General features: G+C 40.3%; 3 protein-coding genes across 4 annotated transcripts; all 3 read right to left on the minus strand.

Moving 5' to 3' along the window:
- Positions 1 to 264: 264 nt before the first annotated feature.
- Positions 265 to 1,238, minus strand: LOC115629607 (cofilin/actin-depolymerizing factor homolog). The gene is made up of 2 exons (XM_030526103.1): positions 1,138 to 1,238; positions 265 to 1,059 (listed from the first exon to the last, which is right to left on the minus strand). Exon 2 carries the CDS (start codon positions 1,038 to 1,040, stop codon positions 594 to 596), a length of 447 nt encoding a protein of 148 aa, XP_030381963.1. The 5' UTR covers positions 1,041 to 1,059; positions 1,138 to 1,238; the 3' UTR covers positions 265 to 593.
- An 18,755-nt stretch (positions 1,239 to 19,993) lies between these two features.
- LOC115629618 (cofilin/actin-depolymerizing factor homolog) lies at positions 19,994 to 21,721 on the minus strand. Of its 2 annotated transcripts, XM_030526118.1 has the most exons (3): positions 21,556 to 21,721; positions 21,164 to 21,486; positions 19,994 to 20,270 (listed from the first exon to the last, which is right to left on the minus strand). In XM_030526118.1, exons 1-3 carry the CDS (start codon positions 21,628 to 21,630, stop codon positions 20,210 to 20,212), a joined length of 459 nt encoding a protein of 152 aa, XP_030381978.1. In that variant the 5' UTR covers positions 21,631 to 21,721; the 3' UTR covers positions 19,994 to 20,209. The 2 variants fall into 2 exon arrangements, with proteins under 2 accessions (XP_030381978.1, XP_030381977.1); XM_030526117.1 differs by having other exon boundaries at positions 21,164 to 21,721.
- A 361-nt stretch (positions 21,722 to 22,082) lies between these two features.
- Positions 22,083 to 22,883, minus strand: LOC115629575 (transcription initiation factor IIA subunit 2-like). The gene is made up of 2 exons (XM_030526067.1): positions 22,709 to 22,883; positions 22,083 to 22,334 (listed from the first exon to the last, which is right to left on the minus strand). The coding sequence occupies exons 1-2, from the start codon at positions 22,778 to 22,780 to the stop codon at positions 22,083 to 22,085; spliced, it is 324 nt and encodes a 107-aa protein (XP_030381927.1). The 5' UTR covers positions 22,781 to 22,883.
- Between the last annotated feature and the right edge of the window lie 161 nt (positions 22,884 to 23,044).

Here is a 23,044-nt window from a genome sequence, read left to right on the forward strand (position 1 = left end):
TCGATGGAATAAATGGGGCGCAGGTCGAAGGGCCGACCACAGCACAAAGAAGTACAGAAGGCGGCATAACAAATTACATTTGGTAAGTTATGAGTGTGGATGTATATTTGCCTTCAAACATTTGCAAAGTGCCAATGGGAGCGCCCAACCCACTAGCCAGACGTAACCCTTGGCCAGAATCGCAGGACTCTTTGGGAGGGCTCAACGAAATCAAATTAAATTGCAGCCGTCGGCTGTCCCCCCACCTCTTAAAACTAAGCAACATATGTACACACATGTTTATATTCAGAAGATGTATAAAGATGTGTGTGGATGTGGCCGACTGTTTTGATTGATTGAACTTTGAAACGGTGATGGGTGACCTGTGACCTGGCTGAGAATAGACAGAGATATTCCATGTCTATGCACGTTTGTCTGTCGGCCTCCGATTCTGTGTCCTTTTTGGTGAGCATTGCAAAATGCTCGAGTTGCCAGAAACATTGGAAAAGATATAAACGTAGAAATTTGAAAATATTACAAAATGGTGGCGTGTCGCTTATGTGGATTGTTGTTGCTTCTCGATCTTGCTTTCGTTCTTGCACTTGTTCTTCTTCTTAGTCGCGATCCAGAGAGCGCAGCTGATCCTCGACACATTCGCGGCAGGCTTCGTCCATTTCAGTAGCTTGAATACACTTTTGGACCCCTATGAAGTCCTTCTTGAGAGCAGCAAAGGAGCTGGAGTAGAGCATCTTGTCCTTGATCTTAGCCTGAACAGGGCACCAGAGCATGAGGAACAATTTCTCCTTAAGGCAAGTTGAGGAAGCGCCCTGGCACTGATGATAATAGGCGTAGTCGTAGACTGCATAGCGGCACTCTTCGGGCCCGCCCTTGCGCAAATCCTCCAGAAAGTTCTCGTAGTTGGCATCGCGAGGTCCCACAATCTCAACCTCAATCTGGCGCTCGCCACGAATCGCTAAAATGATGTAACGATGCATCTTCTGTCTACGAATCTGCTCGAAGGCGTTTTTGCACTTCATTGAAACCACAATGCCTGATGCCATGTCTATATGCAATAGCAAACTGTAGCGTTGGAGGGAGTGCGGAAGGAAGGACGGATCATCACCACTTATCAGCCTCTATGGCAACAGATGCGCTTACCTGGTACAGCTTATTTGCAAAACTCAATATAAGGAACTGTCTCTGTGGATTTGCAGTTAGTTATTCCTTTTCCTTGTTCCCCTTTTGTTTAGTGAGTTTGATTCAGAATGTAAGGTTCTTATGCCTTCTGACATTAAACATGTAGGCCTGCTGCTTAGTCGAAATACAAGTAGGAACCCCGACTGCAACAATAAATCAACGTCCGAACTGCTGGAGTTGCTTCATTTTTTAGAGGAAGGCAGTAGTCGACTTTCCAGTTCGTAAGTAAGTAGTAGGGGAATAGTTTTGAATCAAGCTGTCAGAGATACTTAAAACAACATTTTCTTCAATTCAGAGATGAGCGTGACCACGATCAATACTCTAAGATAGTGGTACAATTGGCTAAATAAGGAACAGGTATTTAAGTTAGACGACGGCTGATACCTTCTTCTATAGATAGATATAGATATTTCCTTGCTGCCTGTGTAGTGATGCCATTTTGTGGCTAAATCAACAATATGGGTAATACTTTGACAGCGATTGTATGTGATTGCTTTCCAAATAATTAAATACCTGATTTTTGTGAAGTGTGAACTTCAGTTAAATAAAGTGCCTGCCGCTCCCTAAGTGCGCATTCATGGCCTTGAAATTCAGAAGCAGTGGCACTGGAAGTAACCCTCCAGCACACGCTTGCAAAGTGGCTCGTGAGCAAAGCCCTTATTGGCCATATGCTGTCCATCTGTGTTGTGACCTATGATTAATTCAACAAGTGCTCTTCTGTGGACGCTCAGGAATTGAAGCCATCTGATTGGATTATTTCACAAAGTATTAATTACTGTAAGGTCCGGTATCTAATCGACTTATATACTCGTATTTTGTCGTACTGCCGGGGCTAATTGCTTCGGCCCACCCCAATTGACCACGGAAAGCCTTTATTCGCCAACTCATCCGGCATTTTGTCCGTTCATAATTGGAATCATTGCAGCTTAGTATGATGCATGTGAGGACCCTCGATGAGTTCGTTGGCAATAATGTGAAAAGAACATTTCCATTTATTTACCCACATGGATGAACGCTTAAACTTAGAGACTAATCGAATGTGAAATACAAAGCATCGCATGAACAACTCTCCGATGTTGCTGCAAATCATTTAAATATACATTCATTTATGACATTATCACATTAATTACTCTTGCATGGCACAACACATTTGTGGAAAGTGCACTGAGATGTGTCATTTAAAATTATATTTATTTTTCAAATTATACTTTGCATTTTGCCGACACTATTGATGACAGAAAGTGACATAATGCCCAAGTGCTTATTGCTTAATGAAATATGTAGCTATAAATTTTATAAAATTGTGCAATGGTCTTATGCAAAGAAATCCGTACATGTTTTTCTGTCACAATGTCGTTCGGCAATGCCTTAAAAGACGACCTCCTCGTACACCTATATACATACATATATACATATACATCTATATACATAGCTGTGTTGAGCGCCAGAGCGCTGATGCGAGTGCTTAAGTCGAGGACGAGTTGAAGCCCGAGGGCTCCGAGTGCCAGTGAACGAGTGCAAGCTGTTAAGCTGGCATGGGTAATTTAATGCTTCATTTTGTCCAAATGGCAAATGGCAAATGGCAGACACACACTCACGTATTCACACACTCGCACACACTCGCACACTCCCATGCATACGCACAGTAGTGTCACAGAACTGGCAAGAAAGCTAAAGCTGAGAATGGAATGGAGGAAGGAGAACTCTTCACGGCGATGCCGATCCCGCTTGTGGTGTCGACCCCAACTCCACCGTCTTCCACGAACGCCAGAAAGCGTGTCGGCAGCAGCTGCTTGTGGCATGCATGTCAAGTTATCCAGTCAGTGTGTCAGTCTGTCAGTCTGTCAGTCTGTCAGCCAAATTTTCCATTTGCATGTCGTTCACACACGCGCACATTTATTTGCCACACACACTGACGCTTTCCTGCACGGGATGTGCAACTTAATTAGCATTAAATATTTAATGCGTTTGCATTGAGAGACGCGTGAAGTGCGCAAACAATTGTTATTGATATCAATTTCGCAATAATTTCACTAACTACTTTGGCAGTGCGTGACGGCATGTTTGCTTTTTGTTTCTGTTTGGTTGTTTATGTTTGACAAACACCTTAATGGCATATAAACAACTTCTTGTTACATGAACACTCACTCATATATATATTCATACACACACACACACACACACACACACACACATGCAAACAATTGAAGTAGCTGTATGTACAGAAAACAGCCAGAAGTGTGTATTTACGGCTAGAATTGAGTCTTCTTAACCCCAAATAATTTAAAATCAAAAGGCTTCAATGTATGATGTTGGCAATGAAATTTGAGCCATTATAATTTTAAATCCAAGTCTGGAGCTTGTAATTATTAAAGTTGTAGAAGGACTCTTATTTATTTAAAGATGTATTTTTTAAATTTTTAATGCTAGCTTTTTTCATTCCATCTCTTGCTCACATTTTCACTTTTATTTTCTTAACTGGGTTTGATTTACACGCTTATATGTATGTGTAAAAGATAAGTTTCTGATTTTATTGTTGAATAGCATTGTTCTGTCGTCCCTTAAAATACAGACCACTATTGAGAGTGCCAATATTATTTTTTGTAATATGCAGATACATTAAATGACAATGTTGCAACAATTGAAATTTCCAAAAAAAAAAACCCATATATTTTCAATTGATAATGCAAGTCTGATCCAACGATGATTAATATATTGAGCAGTGAAGTTGATTGTCATTTGCGGAGCATATCAATTGCAGTCGAAAGTTAATCAACATTTTCTCAGCACTTAAACGTTTACGTTCCCTTCAAGCGCATGATAAGCGCCCAATACTATTGCGATACAAATCGTATCGAAAATAAATTTAGCCTTGATGCTCTGCCTACGCACACAATGCAATAAAGCCAAGCCACAGTCTCAAACAAACTATTCCCCTAAATCGCTCTAATCCCAATATATTGTATTTGAATTCCAGCAACTTTCATTGCCACACAAAGGCGAGTCTAGCTTGGAAGCGCCGAAGCCCGCCCAAACCCTACACCCTACACCCTACACCCTACCCGCTCATCATACACGCGGCACCTAAAGCCTCGACAGGGCCAGAATCCAATAGAGTCCTTTGCAAGCGTAAACAATACAAGCCGCTAACATTATGGAGCTTAAAGCTTTCGGCTTTACCTTTGTGCAACATTTAATTAGTAAATTAAACTTGCACCGATGCATTGCGAGTGCTCTGGGTGTCTGGGTGTTTGGGTGTTTGGATACTTGGGCGGGGCTGGAGCGAGAGTGGGGTGTGCGGAAGTGAAGAAAGCTCCAGAAAAGCGGAATGTTGGGAGGGCGGCTAATGCTTCAGATATGCGCCAAAAGCAGGAAGCGTTCACTTTGTGGATTTTGTTTTTGCTGATGTCCTGTTGTGGTTGTTGGTGCTATGAATGCTGGTGTTGATGTTAAGTAAGGCCGTGAATGCCAACACACAGGCAGAAGGACCCAGGCAGAACGATAAGTAGCATCATTTTCCATTGCCAAGCCGTCATTCATTTAGTCCGTCGCTCATTCACTCATTCACCCACCCACTCACTCACTAACTAACTTACTTAAATACTAATTCTCTCATTCTGCATGCTAATACACATAATGCGCGAGTGTGTAGTTGCTTTCACTTCGCCACAGGGCTGCAAAGCATGGAAAAATAAGTAGTATGTGTGACTTTATGGATAAGATCGTAATGCAAACCGTTTTAGTTGGAGGCTTAAAAATATTTCTTCAATATGTTCCTACCTCATCAGCTTTCAGCAGCTTTTACTTTGCTAGCAAAACGTGCAGTTGATTGGATCCCTCTTAAAAAATATCTCAGGCCTTTTACTCTTATCCAACATGTTGAGACCGTTTTGAAAACGGACATTTATTTCGTTTCGCTAATGTGAAAGCATCAATTGTGCATACAAGTATTGCAAAGATAGTGGAAATGGGTGTTTTGTGAAAAATATTCCCATTCATTTTTTAGCCTTATTTAGCTTTATATATTTGTATGTCCTTTACTGATAACATCCAGAGGAAAGAATGGTAGACCACATCAGATTGTCGAGACAAATCCAAGTCGCAATACCGCCTGTCCGTCCATCTGTCTATTCCAATTAGTACCCCACATACAGTTTAAGAGCTATTGTGTTGAAGCTCTAACACCGTGGCTTCTTTTGAACATGTCGTTCGGATCATTTTATCATATAGCCGTCATAAAACCGATATAATTCAGATAGAGTTTTTGCATGAAAAACATTTGGGTTTTTGGGACATTGGAACCAAATTTAATATTGAGAATGATGTAAACAAAGTTAGCACCCATGACCAAATGCAAAAAAGGTGAGGAACGTTTTCTACTAAAGAAAATTCTCGCGGCCCATTACCTTGAAGAAAGACAGTAAGGAAAGATGGTAAGGCACCATGAAGGGTATACAGGTTCCTTCCAATATCTGAGCTCGTTTGAAATAAATTCTGGGAAAAACTTTCAATATTGTATGAAGTAATTCTCTGGAAACAGAAGTAAAGAAAAAATGGTGTGGCTCAATTTTTTGTTCGCGTCCCTCATTTTTGTTTGCAGCATCGCAGTTTGCCGCTGCCTGTCGTTTGCAGCATTTTAATTCAATACACTTCCTTGCTTAAGCATATTTTAGCGCCCTCGTATAATATTTTGTATGTGTGTTATTTTATTTATTTATTTTTTTTTTTTTTTGTGTAATCAACATGCATAGCTCATATTTAATGCTATTAAAGGACGCGCAAATTTTCCGTTATGGGTATTTTGGGGAGAGCTCTGCGGCATCTATTTATACAAAGGTGAAGTACACAGTGCCATACGCACTCACACACCCGCACATACACACTTACACTCACACACACACACACACACACACACACACATACATAGCCATGCAGATTTTCTAGATACGAGTACAGCCGCAGAGCTCGCTGCCGTGGCCGTCGTTGTCGATGTGCACGTGGCGAGTACGGAATACAAGTACATACAAAATACATATAGAACGAAAAGCGGCCTTACTGTAAATTAAATACAAAATAAAGTAAAGTAAAATACACTCCAGGCGACCCATGGGCAGAACACAACAGCAACAAGAACTGTAAACTACATTAGGGACTTGCACATTGGGATTGATGGGAAATTTCAAATCAAAAATCCTAATGCGAATTTATTCAAGCATTAATTTTTGTTAGAGAAGTGCACATCTGAAATCTGTATAAAGTCAAATTATTATAATTATAATTATTATTAGTGGTATGAAGAGTATCGAGAATAAAGCACCATTTGCTAAAAAAATAACCATTTAATAATGTTTCAAACGCTGCAAGCTTTCTTAAAATAAATTACGAAGAATTCTTTCTTTGAGGGCTGCCTTGATTCTCTAATATGGAGAAAATAATACACAATACGAGAGGAAATTAAAAATTGATACCGACGCTCTTGAATTTATTAAACTAAAAAAAAATGCAAATCTTCTTCCATTCAGTACACTTAAAAGTATATGTGCGTAATAGATTTAGGAATGCCGTCCAGAATTGTTTGGGGAATTGATTTTAAATATCACAGACGAGTCAAGTTGGTGGCTTGCTAAACCGTTTTTAACAATTTGACAAATAATTCAGTAAATTGTTTCATGGTGCCATCGTGACGGCAGCGAAGAAATAGCAACAACAACACCGTGAACAACACGAACAACAAACATAACAACAACAAAAACAACAACAATATAAGCAGGGCAGCATGAGTAACAAGTTATGGGGCATTAAAGGCCGCGGGCTGCGTTTGGCCATTGTTGAGTGGAGATTTCACTTTTATTACGCGTAAATGAAAGATATTTGCAGTTGTTGCTGTTGCTGTTGTAGTTGTTCCGGTTTTTGTTGCCACTGTCGCACGTAGGGACAACGTGGCAAGCTGGGTTCTGGTCAGGCATAATGCCGCCCAAGTTTCGTTAATCTGTGCGATAAATATCGGTTTTATGACCGCGAGGCTGCTCAAGTGAAACAGGCGACAATAAAATGTTAACTTAAACGCAAAATGATTAACAAGCAATCGAAAGACACTTACAGGCACGCACCAGCACACTAACAGTTAGACACGTGAACGTACAACACACAGAAATACATTTATACGAGTACGGCGCGTCCGTCCGGCTGTTTCTGAAATTAAACTTTCGAATTAATGATGCTGGCATTATTCATGCACCTTTTGGTGGCACAGACAGGTGCTACACACCTTCACGAGACTGTCACAAACTCAGTTTGGAGTTTAATTGATTTTAAGCCATTGCTCCCACCAGCATTGCCAACAACAGCAACAGCAACAGCGACAGCGACAGCACCAAACACCAACAGCAACACCTACATGAACAGCGACAAGAAAAGCACCGAAAAGGTACAAGAACGAAGAAAGAAACTCAGAAATTCATTTTCGTCATGGTAAAGTTTATACGCATACATACATATGTACATAGAGCTATACATATACATATATGTGTTTGTTTATATATGTGTACTTCTGTACTTGGAAGCTTCTGCGAAAGTTTAAGATTCATTTCGTGTTCAACTAATCTGACGGCATTAAATAAGAAGAGTGCACACACATAAATATGTAAACTGAGCAGACAGTACTCTGCACAAATCTGACGACATATTTTGGGCATTAGTTCGGCATTTAAATATTAAATTCGTTGACACAAATTTGGTGTCTTATCCGTACTTTTGTCGTTCCTTGCGTAAATAACAATATTCGTTTAAACTCATATCCATTTAAATGCCCAATGGATACAATTTAATTCGTAATTCGTTTGGTGTATTTTGTTTCCTTTTTTAAATAATCTAGCACATACACTCCAAACGCTTTCCCTTTCTAGTTGCTGTTCCTGTGTTGGATTGTCCCTATCCATTTTTTCTTAATATTCACGTTTCCTTGATGTTTGATCCCCCATTAAGCCGAGAAATGTATTTTCAGTTTTTTTTCGAATTATGACCACGATATCGTGTTTATTTTAAGAAATTAGCCCGATTGAATAAGCAGCTTATATAGACAGTGGGGAAAACAATCCGAACGAGAAAGAATAACATGAAATGTAGAAGCGTTTTCCTGGTTTATATTTAACATTCTAAGCAATAAAAATATTAAATTAAATCTTCTCCGAACTTTCATATGTATGTAGTTCTCTTTATTGCCAAATTCTGAATAATTTCCGTTCCCATTTTTCAATTCAATCTTAAAAAGGTATCCATTACTTAAACGAGTACATTTAAAGAGAGGCAGTTCATGAGCCTACAGGGCGCACAGCATCGTCGCCATCGTCATAATCATCGTTCGCATCAGCAGTATCAAATTTATCATATACTATATGTATGTATGTGTATGTATATGTACACAAAGGCTTTTCCAAGCCCCGTGCTGCACAGGCATTATTAGAATGCTGCCGCAGGCATACATTTGCTGGCAGGCAGCAGGCCAAATTTGAGGGCGAAATGTCGACGACTGCCGCTAATTAAGTTGATAAATGCCGCGCGGCTATTGTGCGGCCAAATGAAGCCCGAAATGTGCCTGATTGAGATATTTTTGTCACTGTCGCTGGCGTTGTTGTTGTCCTTCCGATTGTTGTTGTTGTTGCCTTTTATTGTGGTCGTCTTCTCTGAAATGGCATCCAAACAACGGCCATTAGTCAAGGACAAAGCCACATTGACAATCTCAAGACAGTCTCAAATGTTGATTGCAGCATCGCACAATGTTGCTAGCAACATGATGCCAGGTTCGACTGCTTTGCGCCATAGCATACTATTCTGCGCATAAATGCGCTGGCAAGCAAGCATTTTCTCTGTTGGCATGCAAAATAAAAATAAAGCCTCGCATTTCCCGACACGCGCAACGAATAACTTCCGACATCAACTTATGAAAGGCAGCTGCATAAACAAGCTGCAGGTGAAGTTTGCGCGAAAAGTTTCGTTTTGCGCAAACAACACGCCAGACATGGGCTAACACGATGGAAAATCCGAGGCCAAGTCCATAACAAAATTCCCGACTAACATTCGCAGTGCAAAAGGTCTCAAAGGCATTGCCTAGCATGCGCCAATGTTTGTTCAGGCGCTCTTTGGCGATTTTCATGGCGCATTTGGCTATTACGCGCTATTAAAGTGCAACACTCCTCCTCTGTGTTGTCCAAACACACAGACACACAGACACACAGACACACAGAAACACACGACCACCTGTGCCAAGCAAGTTTAAACAGCGATGGTCCCGTGAGGCGTTCGCGCGAGTGAAATGGCATTTAATTCAATGGAACACATATTCAGCCACAATTTTAAAAAATGAATTTATGATGATGCGTATGCACATTTAAATTGTGGAATGAAAAGTCTATTCAACTTGACAGCTTATTAAAATTCATAACATAAATAATTAAGACTCATAAATTTTTTGAAATCTTTTAATCAAAATTATTTAAAAATACAAAAAAAAATTACAGTAAGGTATTTAATGCACTTGTTTTAACATGTTTTTAAATTAATATAATAGGAAGAAGAATAATGAAAGTTGGAATGCGACGGCATTGTTGTAAATAAAAATAAAACTCAAGAAACCACGCTTGGTTTGCAATATAAATCCACGAAACAATACAGATACTCCTCTCCAAAAAATAATTTTAAGGAAGATCAAGAAGGAATAAGCCAGCAAAAACTTTACAAGCAGTTTTTCCATTATCCTTATTCTCTCCCTCTCCATCTCTCTGTCTCTTTCTATTTGTGTGTGAAGTTCATTAAAGCCAACAGCAACAGAAATCGCCTGTAGCGAATTGCATGTTGTTGTTGTTCTTGGTATCCTTCTCAGCGTGGCCTCGTGTCTTGCATTAAAATAGCAAAAAGCAATGGTCGCTGCTTCGCTTTCACTGCACTATCAAACAAAAACTGCCTTCTCAAATTCTCAGACTCACGAAAGTGTATCTAAAACTATATTGGCCGTTTCCGAAACAGATATGGCGACACCTTTTTGTACCCTTTAATCAAAAATCGGTTTATGACTATCAAAATCAAATTATTTGTCTGTCGGATGATGTGACTTGTTGTCATGCAAACAAATTACAAACATAACACACAAAATCCCTAAATTGTGTTTTTATTCTCGTAAAAATAATGTAATTGCTTGTCCGAGTTATGCAAAACTTTATTTGTTTAATAACGAAATAGTTGGACCTGTGAGCTTTCCCTCTTTTGTTCCTTAGTGTACATACATGTTTGGGTGGGATGTCGCGTGAGCTGCATAAAAACCAAATGTCCCACACACTTACACACACACACACATACCACCGAGACCCTTTTGGTTTTGGTTGATGTTGTTGTTGTTGTTGTTGTTACCACCGTTGTCGCTTGTTCCCATCCATGCGACAGTCGGTGTAAGTGCAACTCGGCGGACATATGTACAGAGACACAAGCAATGTTCATGAAGTTGGACTTTATTTAAAAAACCATTAACTCGCTGACAGAGGGCAAAGTCCAAGACAGGGGTCGTTGGGGCTCGGCTGTTAATTTTTAACCGGACACATGTGCCGCATATGTCGGCAAAAAGTTATCCAAATGGTGCTATACACTGGGATTAAAAAGTCGGCTTAAGCAGACAGTGGAAAACTTGTAAAAGGGAAAATGTTACTGAAAATGAATGAATGTCATGAAAATAGAAAAAAGGCTTTGAGCAACAGGTCAATCAATTTCTTTGCAACTCACAATGAAACTTTGTTGGCAATGCTATTAATAACATGAACGAACGGGAAATTCCCTCTTTTTGTGATAAAATTCCATAGTTAGTTACTCGTGTGTACATCAATAAAATCTATTGCTAGACTTGGTAAATTAAATATTCAAGCTTACTGCTACATCAAAGGCAATTTAAGGCAATCATCAGCATCACCAAGTACGACATAGACAATAGTAGTCAAGAAATTAGCACTTTTCGGGAATCGAGGATTTCCTGCTTATATGTTTTGGCGTTTTTGAAATGAACTAATTAATCAGAAAATATAATAACATCACCACGTAATTGAATAACAGATTTAATAACAAATGCAAACATTATTTTAACATCAGCACACTTAGTTGCTTAGTCACGTGCCCATTCCCTAGGGTGTGTTTTCTTTTTTTTTTTTGGTCATACTTGCAACATCAAAGCGCATAAAATAATATTAACAATATGTATTCATAATTACTTGAGCAAAAATGTTCGCAATTTGCAATAGCTTGGGCGGGCACTGGAAGAGGCACGCACCTCAAAACACACGCCCATCTACACACACACACACACACACACGCACAAATATAGATACCCACACACACGCGTGGCGAAGCCAGCGAAAGTCATGAAAACGGTTTCCTTCAGCCAGGAGGAGCGGATGAAAATGAAAATGACTTGGCTGATAAGCAACGACACACACTTGACGTCGCTCAGTGTTCCAGGCTAATGCGCAATAAATTCAGATTTTCGATGCGTAATTCGCGATGTTGCCTCCCAAACCCACCGCATCCCGAGGCATTGCTGCGCTTCACATTTTTTTAACCACAAGAGATACTCTTTGTCCTGTACCCCCACCCTTGGAGCGGAGCTTACGCGCAATTTCGCTTGTCATGTTGTCGCACCTGGCTGAGGAGAGGAGCAGTTAGTGGGAGCAGGGAGTGGAGCAATGCTTTCTCTCGGCCTGGCTTTTCGATTTGCGCTGCCGGCAACGCCTTTGCCAATTTCTTTTGTGCCCGTCTTCATTGCCGGCTTCCGCTTCCGGCCGCTCTCGTTCGTGCCGCCTTCTAGCCTTCTAGCCTTCCGCCAGTCCGCCCCTGTGTCCCCCCGACATCTGTAAATATTTTGGTGGTGCGCCTGTAATCGAAACAATGGCATGCGATGACACGGAGCTTGGCATTTCCATTGATATGATCGCTTGTTTGTACACATCGCCAACATTCCTAGGCACAATTGGTAACCCTTTGTTGCTCTGTTGCTTTTCAGAGCGCAGCAATACCATCCATTTGGCTTGAGTTGCACTCATACACGGATATACACATACACATACCCATACCCATACACGCTGACAAACATAAATAAATGTCAACGAAGCAACGGTGCGTATGAGCGATTTCCAAATACTTGCCGTTGGTGTACGTGCGGCAAGTGTGCGTACATTGTATTAAAATCCGTCAAAGGACGTATCGCCAAAGTGTTCTGAGAAATTTGTCGACGACACCAGTCCATAATAAACTGCATACTCGGTTCAGCTGAGCTGTGTGTACTGAAATGCAGGGGTACGGGTATATCCGAAATGCAATTTTGTTTGACAAATACAGATTTAACCTGCGCTTCGTCCCAGTGAATATTCTCACATCCCAGTGTCATTAAAGCTCCTCGTATGTAATTTGCAGTCAATCAATTCTTAGTTAGTTGAAAGCTGAAAAGTCATTTTGTTGTTGTCAGATAATTCGAGAACATTCGAAGCACAGAGGCAGAACTTTTACGGCTCCTCTTCAGTAGCATGAAGCACTCTTTCGGTTCGTTCAGGCGCCTCTAAGGATGCATCGCACTGCCTACTCCTTCTGCCAATACATACTATTTATGCGGAGAGTTCTAACAAAATTGTGTAAAGAGAGTAAAGTTAAATGCATTTCCCATTCCATATATTTTAACTAATATAAAGTAACTAGATATATTGCGTGATATTTCAGAACAGAATTTTAATTGCGATTTTCTTCCATTCAAGAATTATTTTAAAAATATTTTGTGCTTATAATCTGTAATCTGCAAGAGCATTTCCAAGTCATCGTCGCGATGCTTTTGGAACTGCTTTTATACCCTGCACCCAAATTGTAAAAGGGTATATTAGTTTTTTGCGAATGTATGTAAAACACAGAAGGAGGCGTGGCACATCCCACAAAGTAAATACTTTCTTGACAAGGGTGACAAGCTATTTCCACATAATCATATCCATCTGTCCGTCTGTATGAATGCAAGGATCTCAGAAAGTATAAGAGCATGAATAAATGAACTTGGTATCCCGATTAATTGTTTTAAAATTAATCTTTAAATATATATTTTTTCCCCCATTTTTGTGGGAGGTGTGTGCAGGGTATTCAAAAGTTGAGCCCGCTCGACTCTAGCATTCCTTTCTTGTTGTTTCTTGTTAAGCAAGAGATTGACTTTTTTCTTCTTTATTTTTCACCTGTTCTCATTACATCCTAGAGAACGAGTATCTGCGCAAGCTGGTATTAGAATATTTTATCCCGTAACGAGTCCCGGCAACTTGGCAGGAGTCAGATATTTCATTTGTGCAGCACTTCAGTGGAAACGGAGCTCGTATAAGTTGTACTAAAAGGTAGAGAAAAACTTTTAGAGCTGTTTGAATGCAGAAAAGGTAACTGGATCGACCGGCATTGTTCGCATTGTTGCACCCTCCGTGCCAGGGACGACAATGTTTATGTGCCGGCAAAGTTTACGGGCCCTGACTTCGACTTGGATGTGGCCATGGCCCTGGCTCTGGCTCTGGACGTACAAGTGGACATGGACGTGACTGTCGTCTTTGTTGCTGTTGTCCCCATCGTCTGTGCCATCAATTGCAACCTGGCCAGCTGAACGCCATAAATAACAGGCTACACTGCAACTGGTGGTCAGCACGATGGCGAAGGGGGGAAGGACAGAGGTGTGGCGAAGCCGTCATCGCTTCCATAAATCGTTTGTCGCCTCACTCACAAGGTATGACACAATATTCGCAGTACAAGCAATTGCAGAAATGTTTGCATTTCATGAAAATTGCCGGACAGCATGTCGGACAGAACTGTGGTCTACGGGCGACCGTCGACCGTCGACGGTCTCTGGTCCAGTACCGATCCCCTTAAGTGAATTGAAATGAATTAAAACAACATGTTAAGCAGTGATTAATACTCGTATAGTATTTATTTCATTTCGTGCGTAAATAATTGCCTCGAGTGGGCATGGCAAGCCAAATCCCACTCCCATCCCCCGACCGCAATGTATTTGCAAATAATTGCCTGGCGTTTTCCTCACCCGACCCACTCCCGCTTTCCAGCTCACCCTCTCTCCCCCCCGCCCACTCTCTATATCTTTTTTTCTCCAGTCTCTCAATATATGGATGTGTGTGTGCGTGTGTGCAGTGTAAACAGCGCGTTTGGCCAATGAAGCGTGGACTGCAAAGGAAAATGGCAATGAAAATGAAAATGGGTGCACACGGCAGTCAACGCCATGGACAAAGGCGAAGGAGTCTGAGGTGGCACTTCGTTTAACGCAATGGCGCGCACTGAACGCTAAACGATTTACGGACTGTTATTTATATACGAGAGGATGTGCGTCGCCCTGCGACTGCTCCAGCTTTCCATACTCACTTACTTACATACTTACACCTACTATTTACGTATTTACGTTTGACTTCGCATTGTAATCCGGTCTCGAGTTGACCAATTTATACAATTGCAGCGCTCCTGCAGTGAGCGGGTGGAGACTGGGGGACATGGCAGCTACATACGTCGAAGTAATGGCATTGCCGAGCTGCCCTTTGCGTGAGCAGCTCCGTAATACACACACACACACACACACACACACACACATACGAGCGTGTACCGCTTTGAGCGCTCAATGGGAGTGCAAATCGAACGTATGCGAATACCTCGTTGCATAAATAAATGCAATAAATCCCATGATATAACAGTTTCGATTAAACACCATAGGTTTCACTTACATAAAACAATAACCAACCGAACATGTAAACCGTTGCTGTTACATAAATATTTACATATGTGAACTGAACTTAACGTTTTTCCCATGTTGGTGAACAACTTAAGAAGTGGAAAACGTCATTGCCTAGCGATATCGACATAATGTTTCTTTCCTCTCTTCTCCTATTTCCCATAAGGGCTGCTATTTATCAGCGATAAACTTAGATATTATTTAAAACAATATTTCTTGTTAGATTATGAATCATACACACATGTATTACGATGATGATCAGATTGGTTGTTTTTATATTTATTAAATATTCATTTACTGAACTCAAATAATGTTAAGTGTTTAAATCTTGCTGCTGTTGTTATGCAATCACAGACCATTCATCGAGGGAAACCAATTACGAATAATTACTAGACTTCGTATACAATACACATGTATATATTACAAATTAAAATAAAAGTAGATTGTTCAACAACAATTAAATGAATTAGACAATTTTCAATTAAAAAGTTAAAAAAATAGCAGTAATTTTTAAAGGATTAGTTCGGTGTTGAGTATAGCTTTGTGCAACACTTGTGTGTATCGTCTTACCTAGTTTCTCACACAAAGGAGCACATCCTGCTCATCCTAACGCTGATCACACACGCCTGGCGATGAAATAACACTCAAGGAACATTGACGCATTACGCTTAACGTCGCACGTTTGCGAGAGCACGTTACCTTATAAATTATGCCAAGTCCTTGGACGTTGTTTGGCGCCGAGTTTACGTCATCTGGATGTGGTTATAAAAAAGCAAGAGTGGCAGCCAAAAAATGGAAGTTTCGACTCTTATATTGCAGTCGTAAATGGCGACGTTAAAGTTTGTGCAATTAAACTCGCAACAAGGAAGATACATTTATGTCAGCTGTTGCTGTTGCTGTTGCTGCTGCTGCTGCTGCTACCTGCTTTTCCATTTGTATTCATGGCCGCACACACACACACACACACACACAAACATGCATGAGCTTGTCATTTATTCGACACATCATTTGCGTGCTGGTCGGCCCACCAAGTTTTTCTCGCATGCAAATGAATGGCCTAAGGATGAGGAATGTAGTTGCCGTGTGTTGTTCAGTTTTATGGGCAGACCATTTGTGACTATAGCAGAGGAAGAGAATAAAAAATAAACACAAAACACAAAATACGAGTAGGAGGAAGCAGCGAGGGAAACAATCTAATACAAAAATATTATTTCATAATTAAGTCATAATGGCAAACAAGCAGGATATCCTGCCGCACAGTCAAAGCCCACATCTACAGCTCTATATCATTACATTTTGCCGAGAGTCTATGTGCATGTCATATGAATGCTAATGCCATTGCCAATTCTGGTTTTGATCTTGCTTTTGGCGTCGGTCTCCAAGCTCTTAGTTTCGAGCTCGACCGACGTGCCCGACAATTTGCGACAACGAGCACGCAGTTTGCATATTTTCACATAATTTCGCATCTGCAATTTCAGTCGCTGTGTCAACGGTGCGTATGCGCAATTACACTTTCCATCTCACCCCCCCTTCTCCAGCACGAATCAGCATGTCCTTACATCGCCGAATGTCTACGCCGGTCTGCCATCAAGTCAAGCACTGCATAACTTTTGACTTATACGAGTACGTTGTCGTTGTCCCCCTTTAAGGCGCCCCACCCCTCAGAGGCTGCACGCCGCAATACCACAATTGCCGCTGCATTCGTTTGGTTTCGTCTCATCCCAGCTCATCCTACCTCATCCCGCGTTCCTGTGCCTCCTGCCCCTCAAAGCGCCACTACCGCGGCCACAACTCTGGGAAAATTACAGAGACTGACTGCTGCGTGTTTAATTTATGAGCCGGCTCGCAATTGTAATTAGTTGTGAAAAGCGGCACCACAAATCAAATGAATGCTCCATGGCTCGGGAAAGGGCGGTGGATTCGCGCTGGAGCTTGCTCGGCACTTGGAAGAGGAAATTTGATGTTGGGCTGTTGCCCAACTGCTACCGCGACCGCTGAGGCAAATCAAATAAGCGTTACATCCGCCAAGCCACACTGTCGTCAAAGATCATTTTTTGTTGCGAAAAATAAAATATTACTTTATTACTTTCATGGACAAGCCGAAAGTTGCTTTGACACTCGATGAAAATGAATCAAACAATATTTTTTTATATCGCGTATAATGACATTCAAGAGACTGGCGACATACAGTCTTTATAGTCGTTGTTCATTTAAAACGCTGCTAAGCTAAGTAGTAATCCGAATTTCGTCGTTCGTCGATATGCGATACTGACTGTATATGCTTTTAACTTTATAATTTAAGAAGTTTATAATTTCAGAAACGTTACTAAAAGTTACTTACTAATCATGTTACCTTCAAAATCAAAATTTCCACAAATGCGTAGCTGACCGAAAATTGTACCTCAATTTTATTTAATTATTTCATTTATGCTTTGCTCAAAACAAAAATGTAGTTTCAATATTTATTTAAATACATTCAGCAGACCCAACTTAACAAATCAAAGAAAGACAAACTCTAGTTGGGTCAATTTGTAAAGCTAAGTATGTGCATGTATTCCGCAAACATATTCCTACCAGTACAAAATAAGCATTATCCAGAATTCTAAATACTCAGCTTAAAAAAGGATTAATATAGGAAATTAATTACAAAACATAATATTGAATTATTGCCTTTGAAAATTACTTAAGCACCCGTTTTTGTTTTTATTTTCAATGCATATACAAGCATGTCCGGTTTCTGAAAAATACTTCTATATAGTATAAGTACATACAAGTATATTCCCACAGCTGAAATTGATTTTGCGAATTCGATTGCGAATGTAATAGAAAGTCCGCACTGTGCAGGCTCCATTCAGCTTCACCCAAGTTATCAATCAATTAATCAAGAGTTGATGGGGCAAGTTGCAAGTTCAAGTTTGTGTAGGCAATGCCACAAACAGAAATTAAATTTTCACGATTTTTTTGTTTTGCTTTTTGCCTCTCCCTTTTCCCCCTCTCTGTGTGCTTGTTGGTCTTTGGTTCGGTAATGAGCCATGAGCATTCGAAGAGTAGGCCCAAAATAAAGAGTTAAGTGTGTGTACTTTGTAAACGTTTTGAGGCTAAAACTCATTGCTTTTAAGTGTAATTTGTTTTGCCAGTCGCGCACGCATCAAGGCCATGTCTAAAAATACTTTGGCTTGAATCTCTGAAGAGGTGGGGTTAAGTGGGAGCTCCAGCTGCTGCAAAAGTTTCGGATCTGACTTTTTATCTCTCGCGCTAACGATAAGCAAGTTGCGAACTTCCCACCATCACCGCTGTTATGACTATATGAACAAGTCATATACATATATGTAGCTATATATGTACGTACATACTTGTACATATACATAAAGTACATGGTGCATAGGTACTATACTTGTATGTATGCATAACAGAGCTTTCCATTTGATTTGGCAGTTAAGTGATATTAATCAAATCGAAGTTGAGCACGTCGGGCACATGGAACGCAAAGTGAGAAAAACAAACAAACAAACAAACAAACAAATGGCTTACAAATTTTGTTGATAACTTTTGCCGTTCAAGTGGGTGAGGGCGTGAAGAATAATAAATGGCAGCCTATATTATCTGCAATTGCAATCCATTAGGAGCCAGGCAAGCACCTAGAATGCAAATTGTGAGAAGATTTTCCTTACCATCAGTAGAAGTATAGTAAGTGCTTCGCACTGCAACAATGTCAAATGATATGTGGTAGGGACAGTGCCAGTGGTAGCGATCTGAGGCAACTTCCTCTTCGCAAGCAACCAATAAATACTAGCTTAAAAATTTGGAAACAAGCTTAAAGTTCAATAAGCGTAGCCGAATGTAAAGGGAACGGATAACAAAAGTTACAAATATTTGTTCAACTATAAATACAAGTATAGACAAGGGAAAAAACAGTCGACACACACACACACACACACACACACACACACACACACACACACACACATACATACGCGCTCGCATATAAAGCCATTTTGGTCGAAAATCAAAGCGAATGCAAAAAGGAAATCGAACAGAGCAAAAAACACGAGCTGAAAATCCGCACAAATCTAGTGGAAAATTAAAATTTTGCCAATTTATGCGTGCGAAAGAGCAAGCAACAGACAGCATGCCAGACAGGGATAGATGCAGTGATGGGGTGCCAGGGCATTGATATTGCGGAGCAAAAGGATTTGCATGAGTAAAAATGTACATTCTGGCAACTTTAAGAGCCGCTTTAATGCCTTCTCAGATTTGTGGCCATCAACATGTCAGGCTCGCCATGTCTACGCATTTCCAGCACACTATACGGAAATGAAATGAACATTCCACGTCTTGGCCGGCATCTTAAAGCGCGACGGAAATGAGTTACCTGGCATTTGGCATGATATTTTTATTTTATAAGCAGGAAGCCCCTCTGAAGGAGACGTCAAAGAACTCGTTCATTTAATTCGAATGCCTTTAAGTGCGCCAAATTGTGCAAACGTGTTCAGCGGAACAACGGGAAGAAATTAGTGTGTACTTTGGCAAGCAAGCTCGAGAATGCCGTCGGCAAAAATACAATTTGGAAATTAAGGCTTAAAGCAACAACAGAAATAACGAAGGATTCGGTGGGGGGAATAATTCGCCACTGGTAAAATAAATACAAGTACAAGCTGGCCACGACAACAACAGCAGCGGGAACATACAAGTATTGTTGGCTGCATTTATATACCCACATTGTGTGCTCGTATTACACACACACACACACACACACACACATTCGCACAGCCCACACGTAAAACATATTGCGTTTTTTACGCTCAGTCAGCCAGAAGTTTGACCAGCGAATGTTTTTAAATCCCCTCCATCGGAGGTAGAGTAAGCCATCATTACAGACAGCTTTCGGAGAGCGATTACTGCCAGTGTTGTGGCATGTTTTATAGCTGTTTTTGTTAAGAGATAATTATGAGATTAAAACAAAAGTTTTCATCATGGCCATTTTTTCGCCGCAAAAAATGTACATACATTTTTTAAATTGCTTCTACTAGTATCCTTGATGGTTTGTTGATGCAAGCCTTGAATTTGCAACCAGAAAATTAAATTTAGATTTTTTTTGCCATACTTATACAATTTGCAGGAAATGATGCCATCAGATTAATTTTCAATTGTAATTCGCTTAAAGCAGCCGGAAACGCTTTCTAACCGAGCATTGTTTACCTCCTTTGTTCTCGGTTCGGAGCTCCAATCACAATGAAGATGTTATATCTGTTCTCGTTACGTTGCTTCAGCGCTGTGTGGCTGGACGACTAATGGAACTTGAGTTGATAAAGGTACACTGAAAAAAAAAAAAAAAACAGTTCTATTTCTATCAAAGTCCAACACAAAAAGGCTCTGAAAAAATTGTTTTCAGACAAACTATTATATGTATGTACATAGGCTGAAAGAAAAGGAAAACATTTTCACATAAATCGCCATTCTTCAATGCTATAGTATTTCTTTGAGATTGCATTTGCTTAGCAGTTCTTTATAATAAAGAAATATGCATTGTTTGGCAGAGATGCTAACATGGATCGGTACAAAAACATTGACGAACAATTTCGTAAGAAAAAACTGTAATAAAAGAATCAAACTTAAGCGGAATTATTTATTAATCTACTTCACAAATAATATGATTGAGCATTAAATATTAAAAATGTTTTTGTGTGCCTTTTGATGACATTTTTCATTAATATGGGCGGACTTAACCGGCCCGATGTGATTGCTGTCTGAAAATGGTTTCGCTGGAAATTGAAATAAAATACAAAAGTGTGTTTTGCTACCAAAAGGCCGCACAAGCCCAGTGATGAAAAAATAACCTGCGTGTGCCATCAGAATATAAGTATGTAGGTATGCGACCCTAAGAAGTGCAAACAATCAAATGAGATTATTTAATACTTGTATAAACAGCATTTGTTTATGGCAGTACACCAGCAAATGGGGCGCTCGGGTTTTGTTAACAAATATGGAAAGCGGGCTTTAAAAGCAACTAGAGACTTGTGGCAAGCTTTTGGAACGCAGTCCAAATGGCAACGGAGTTTTTGTTGCTGATGTGCTGGTTTTCGCCTAAATTTTAATTCAACTATATTGTAATCAAAATTTGACAATCAAAATATGTAACTAGATAAGGAACTACAATTTATCGAACAGCTGATTCGGATGTGTGTAAAGCCCTCCATTCTTTACGTTTACCAGTCCAGAGCGCGACATTCCTCAATAGCTCGGGCCAGAGTTGGCTCCGCCAAGTCTGTGGCCTTGATGATCACCTGCCGCTCGCCCAGAATTTGGTGCAGTGCCTTTAGCCCGGCCGCATAGAGCATCTTCTTGGTGTCGTCTGCACCTTCGGGACACCAATGAACTAGTAGCAGACGATCGTGATAGCCCGGCGAGTGAATGCCCCCGACACAGTCGCAAGCATATTCAATATCGAAGATGCCAAAGCGACAATCGCCGGCGCCACACTTGTGTAGATCGTCCAGGAACTGCTCGTAGTTGCAGCGACGCATTCCAATTTTCTCAATGTCAATGACATTGTCAGTACGTATGTAGAAGATCAGGTAGCGATAGAGCTTGTGGCTTCTCACCTGATCGTAGAACGTCTGGCAGGAGCGTCCAACGCTGACATGAAACTTAATGGAGTTGCCCAGTAGGTTGTCCATATTATGAGTGCTTCGCGTTGGTGCAATCTAAAATTTGGCCGGGAGCAGAATCTTAAACGTTTCCGAATAGAGTATTGAGTTCAACAGACGAATTTGTATATTGAAGCGAGATGTGTCTGACAGGTCAATGGTTACTGAGGGAGGATTTCAAGTTGTGTTTTACTTGAGGAAGTAATTTTCACATAATATACAAGTATTTAGAAAAGTAATTAAATACTTTAATTAAGAGTAACATCGATTGTTCTTTTCAGGCGCACTTGCTAAGAATCGTCCATGGAAATCAATAACCAATCAACCCAATAATAAGTGTAGAATGAAGCGTCGGTTTATTGATTAATTAGTTGAGGTGATTACAGCATTTAAGACCTTTGCAGCATTTGAATTGAATAATGAATCCTAATTCGCTCCAAGGTCCTGTGCTGTTGCTGTTTCTGTAATATACACGTGTACAATCAGCGGCAGGCACCTACGCGCCCATCGCAAGAGACAATCTTGAGACGGTCAATCTTCAGAAACTCGTTCTGCTCGCAGAACGTCACATCGCTCAGGATCAAGGTCCAGACATTATCGCAGCAGCGATAATTCTCCAGCTTGCGAGCCTTGAAGGTGACGCGTGCGTGGGCGCGCTGAGGGAGCACCTTATTGACACTAAGATCGTATTGTAGCAACATCTTGTAGGCCAACGACTGTGGTATCTGGCCCCACTGTAAAACAAAATGCATACGCAGTTAATGGAAGAAATGTGAGAAGGAATTGCGTATTTCCATATTCTACACATTTAAATTTTCAAGTCTTTATTGGTCTTTTTGGTTCATCCCGAAACTTTAAGGAACATTTCTGTGTGATGTCCAATTGGATTATATGTTATATACATATACATATATATATCTAAAAATCATTAAAATCACAAAAAAGTTCGCAACAATGCTTTCAAAATTTGAACTGTTGCCTAATTTTCAATTTACATCCATATTTACAGCACATTGAAGCTTTTAGGAGCGGATGTTTCCAGATTAAATTAGTGGAAATCTTGATTGCCGCTGCTGTAATTTGTGTTAATTTTGGATCTGGAACTTACTTGCATAAATTCTTCTATAGTATCTTGTAGAGTTTTGCCTAAAGTACTAGCGCGGTACATTTGGTAAGCCATTCTAAAATTTGATAAAATTTCTCTTTTTTCTTTGTAAAAAATAAAGCTTATTAAGATGTAGCGCTGAAGGGCCCGTCAATTCGAAGAAGAAGAAGAAAGAAAAAAAAAACGGTGTCAGTGTGGGACTTTGTATCGATATATTGTTCAGTGTTGTTAACCGCACTTTGCAACTGAACATGCTAGGAGCGAAGCTGGTGGCAATACAACACTATTCAACACTTTTCTGTTTTAAAATCGCGGACTTAGATGAAGGCCGCAATAAAC

The sequence above is a fragment of the Scaptodrosophila lebanonensis genome, unplaced genomic scaffold (genome assembly GCF_003285725.1).
Source record: "Scaptodrosophila lebanonensis strain 11010-0011.00,11010-0021.00 unplaced genomic scaffold, SlebRS2 tig00000159-arrow-arrow-pilon, whole genome shotgun sequence".
Lineage (NCBI taxonomy): Eukaryota > Metazoa > Arthropoda > Insecta > Diptera > Drosophilidae > Scaptodrosophila > Scaptodrosophila lebanonensis.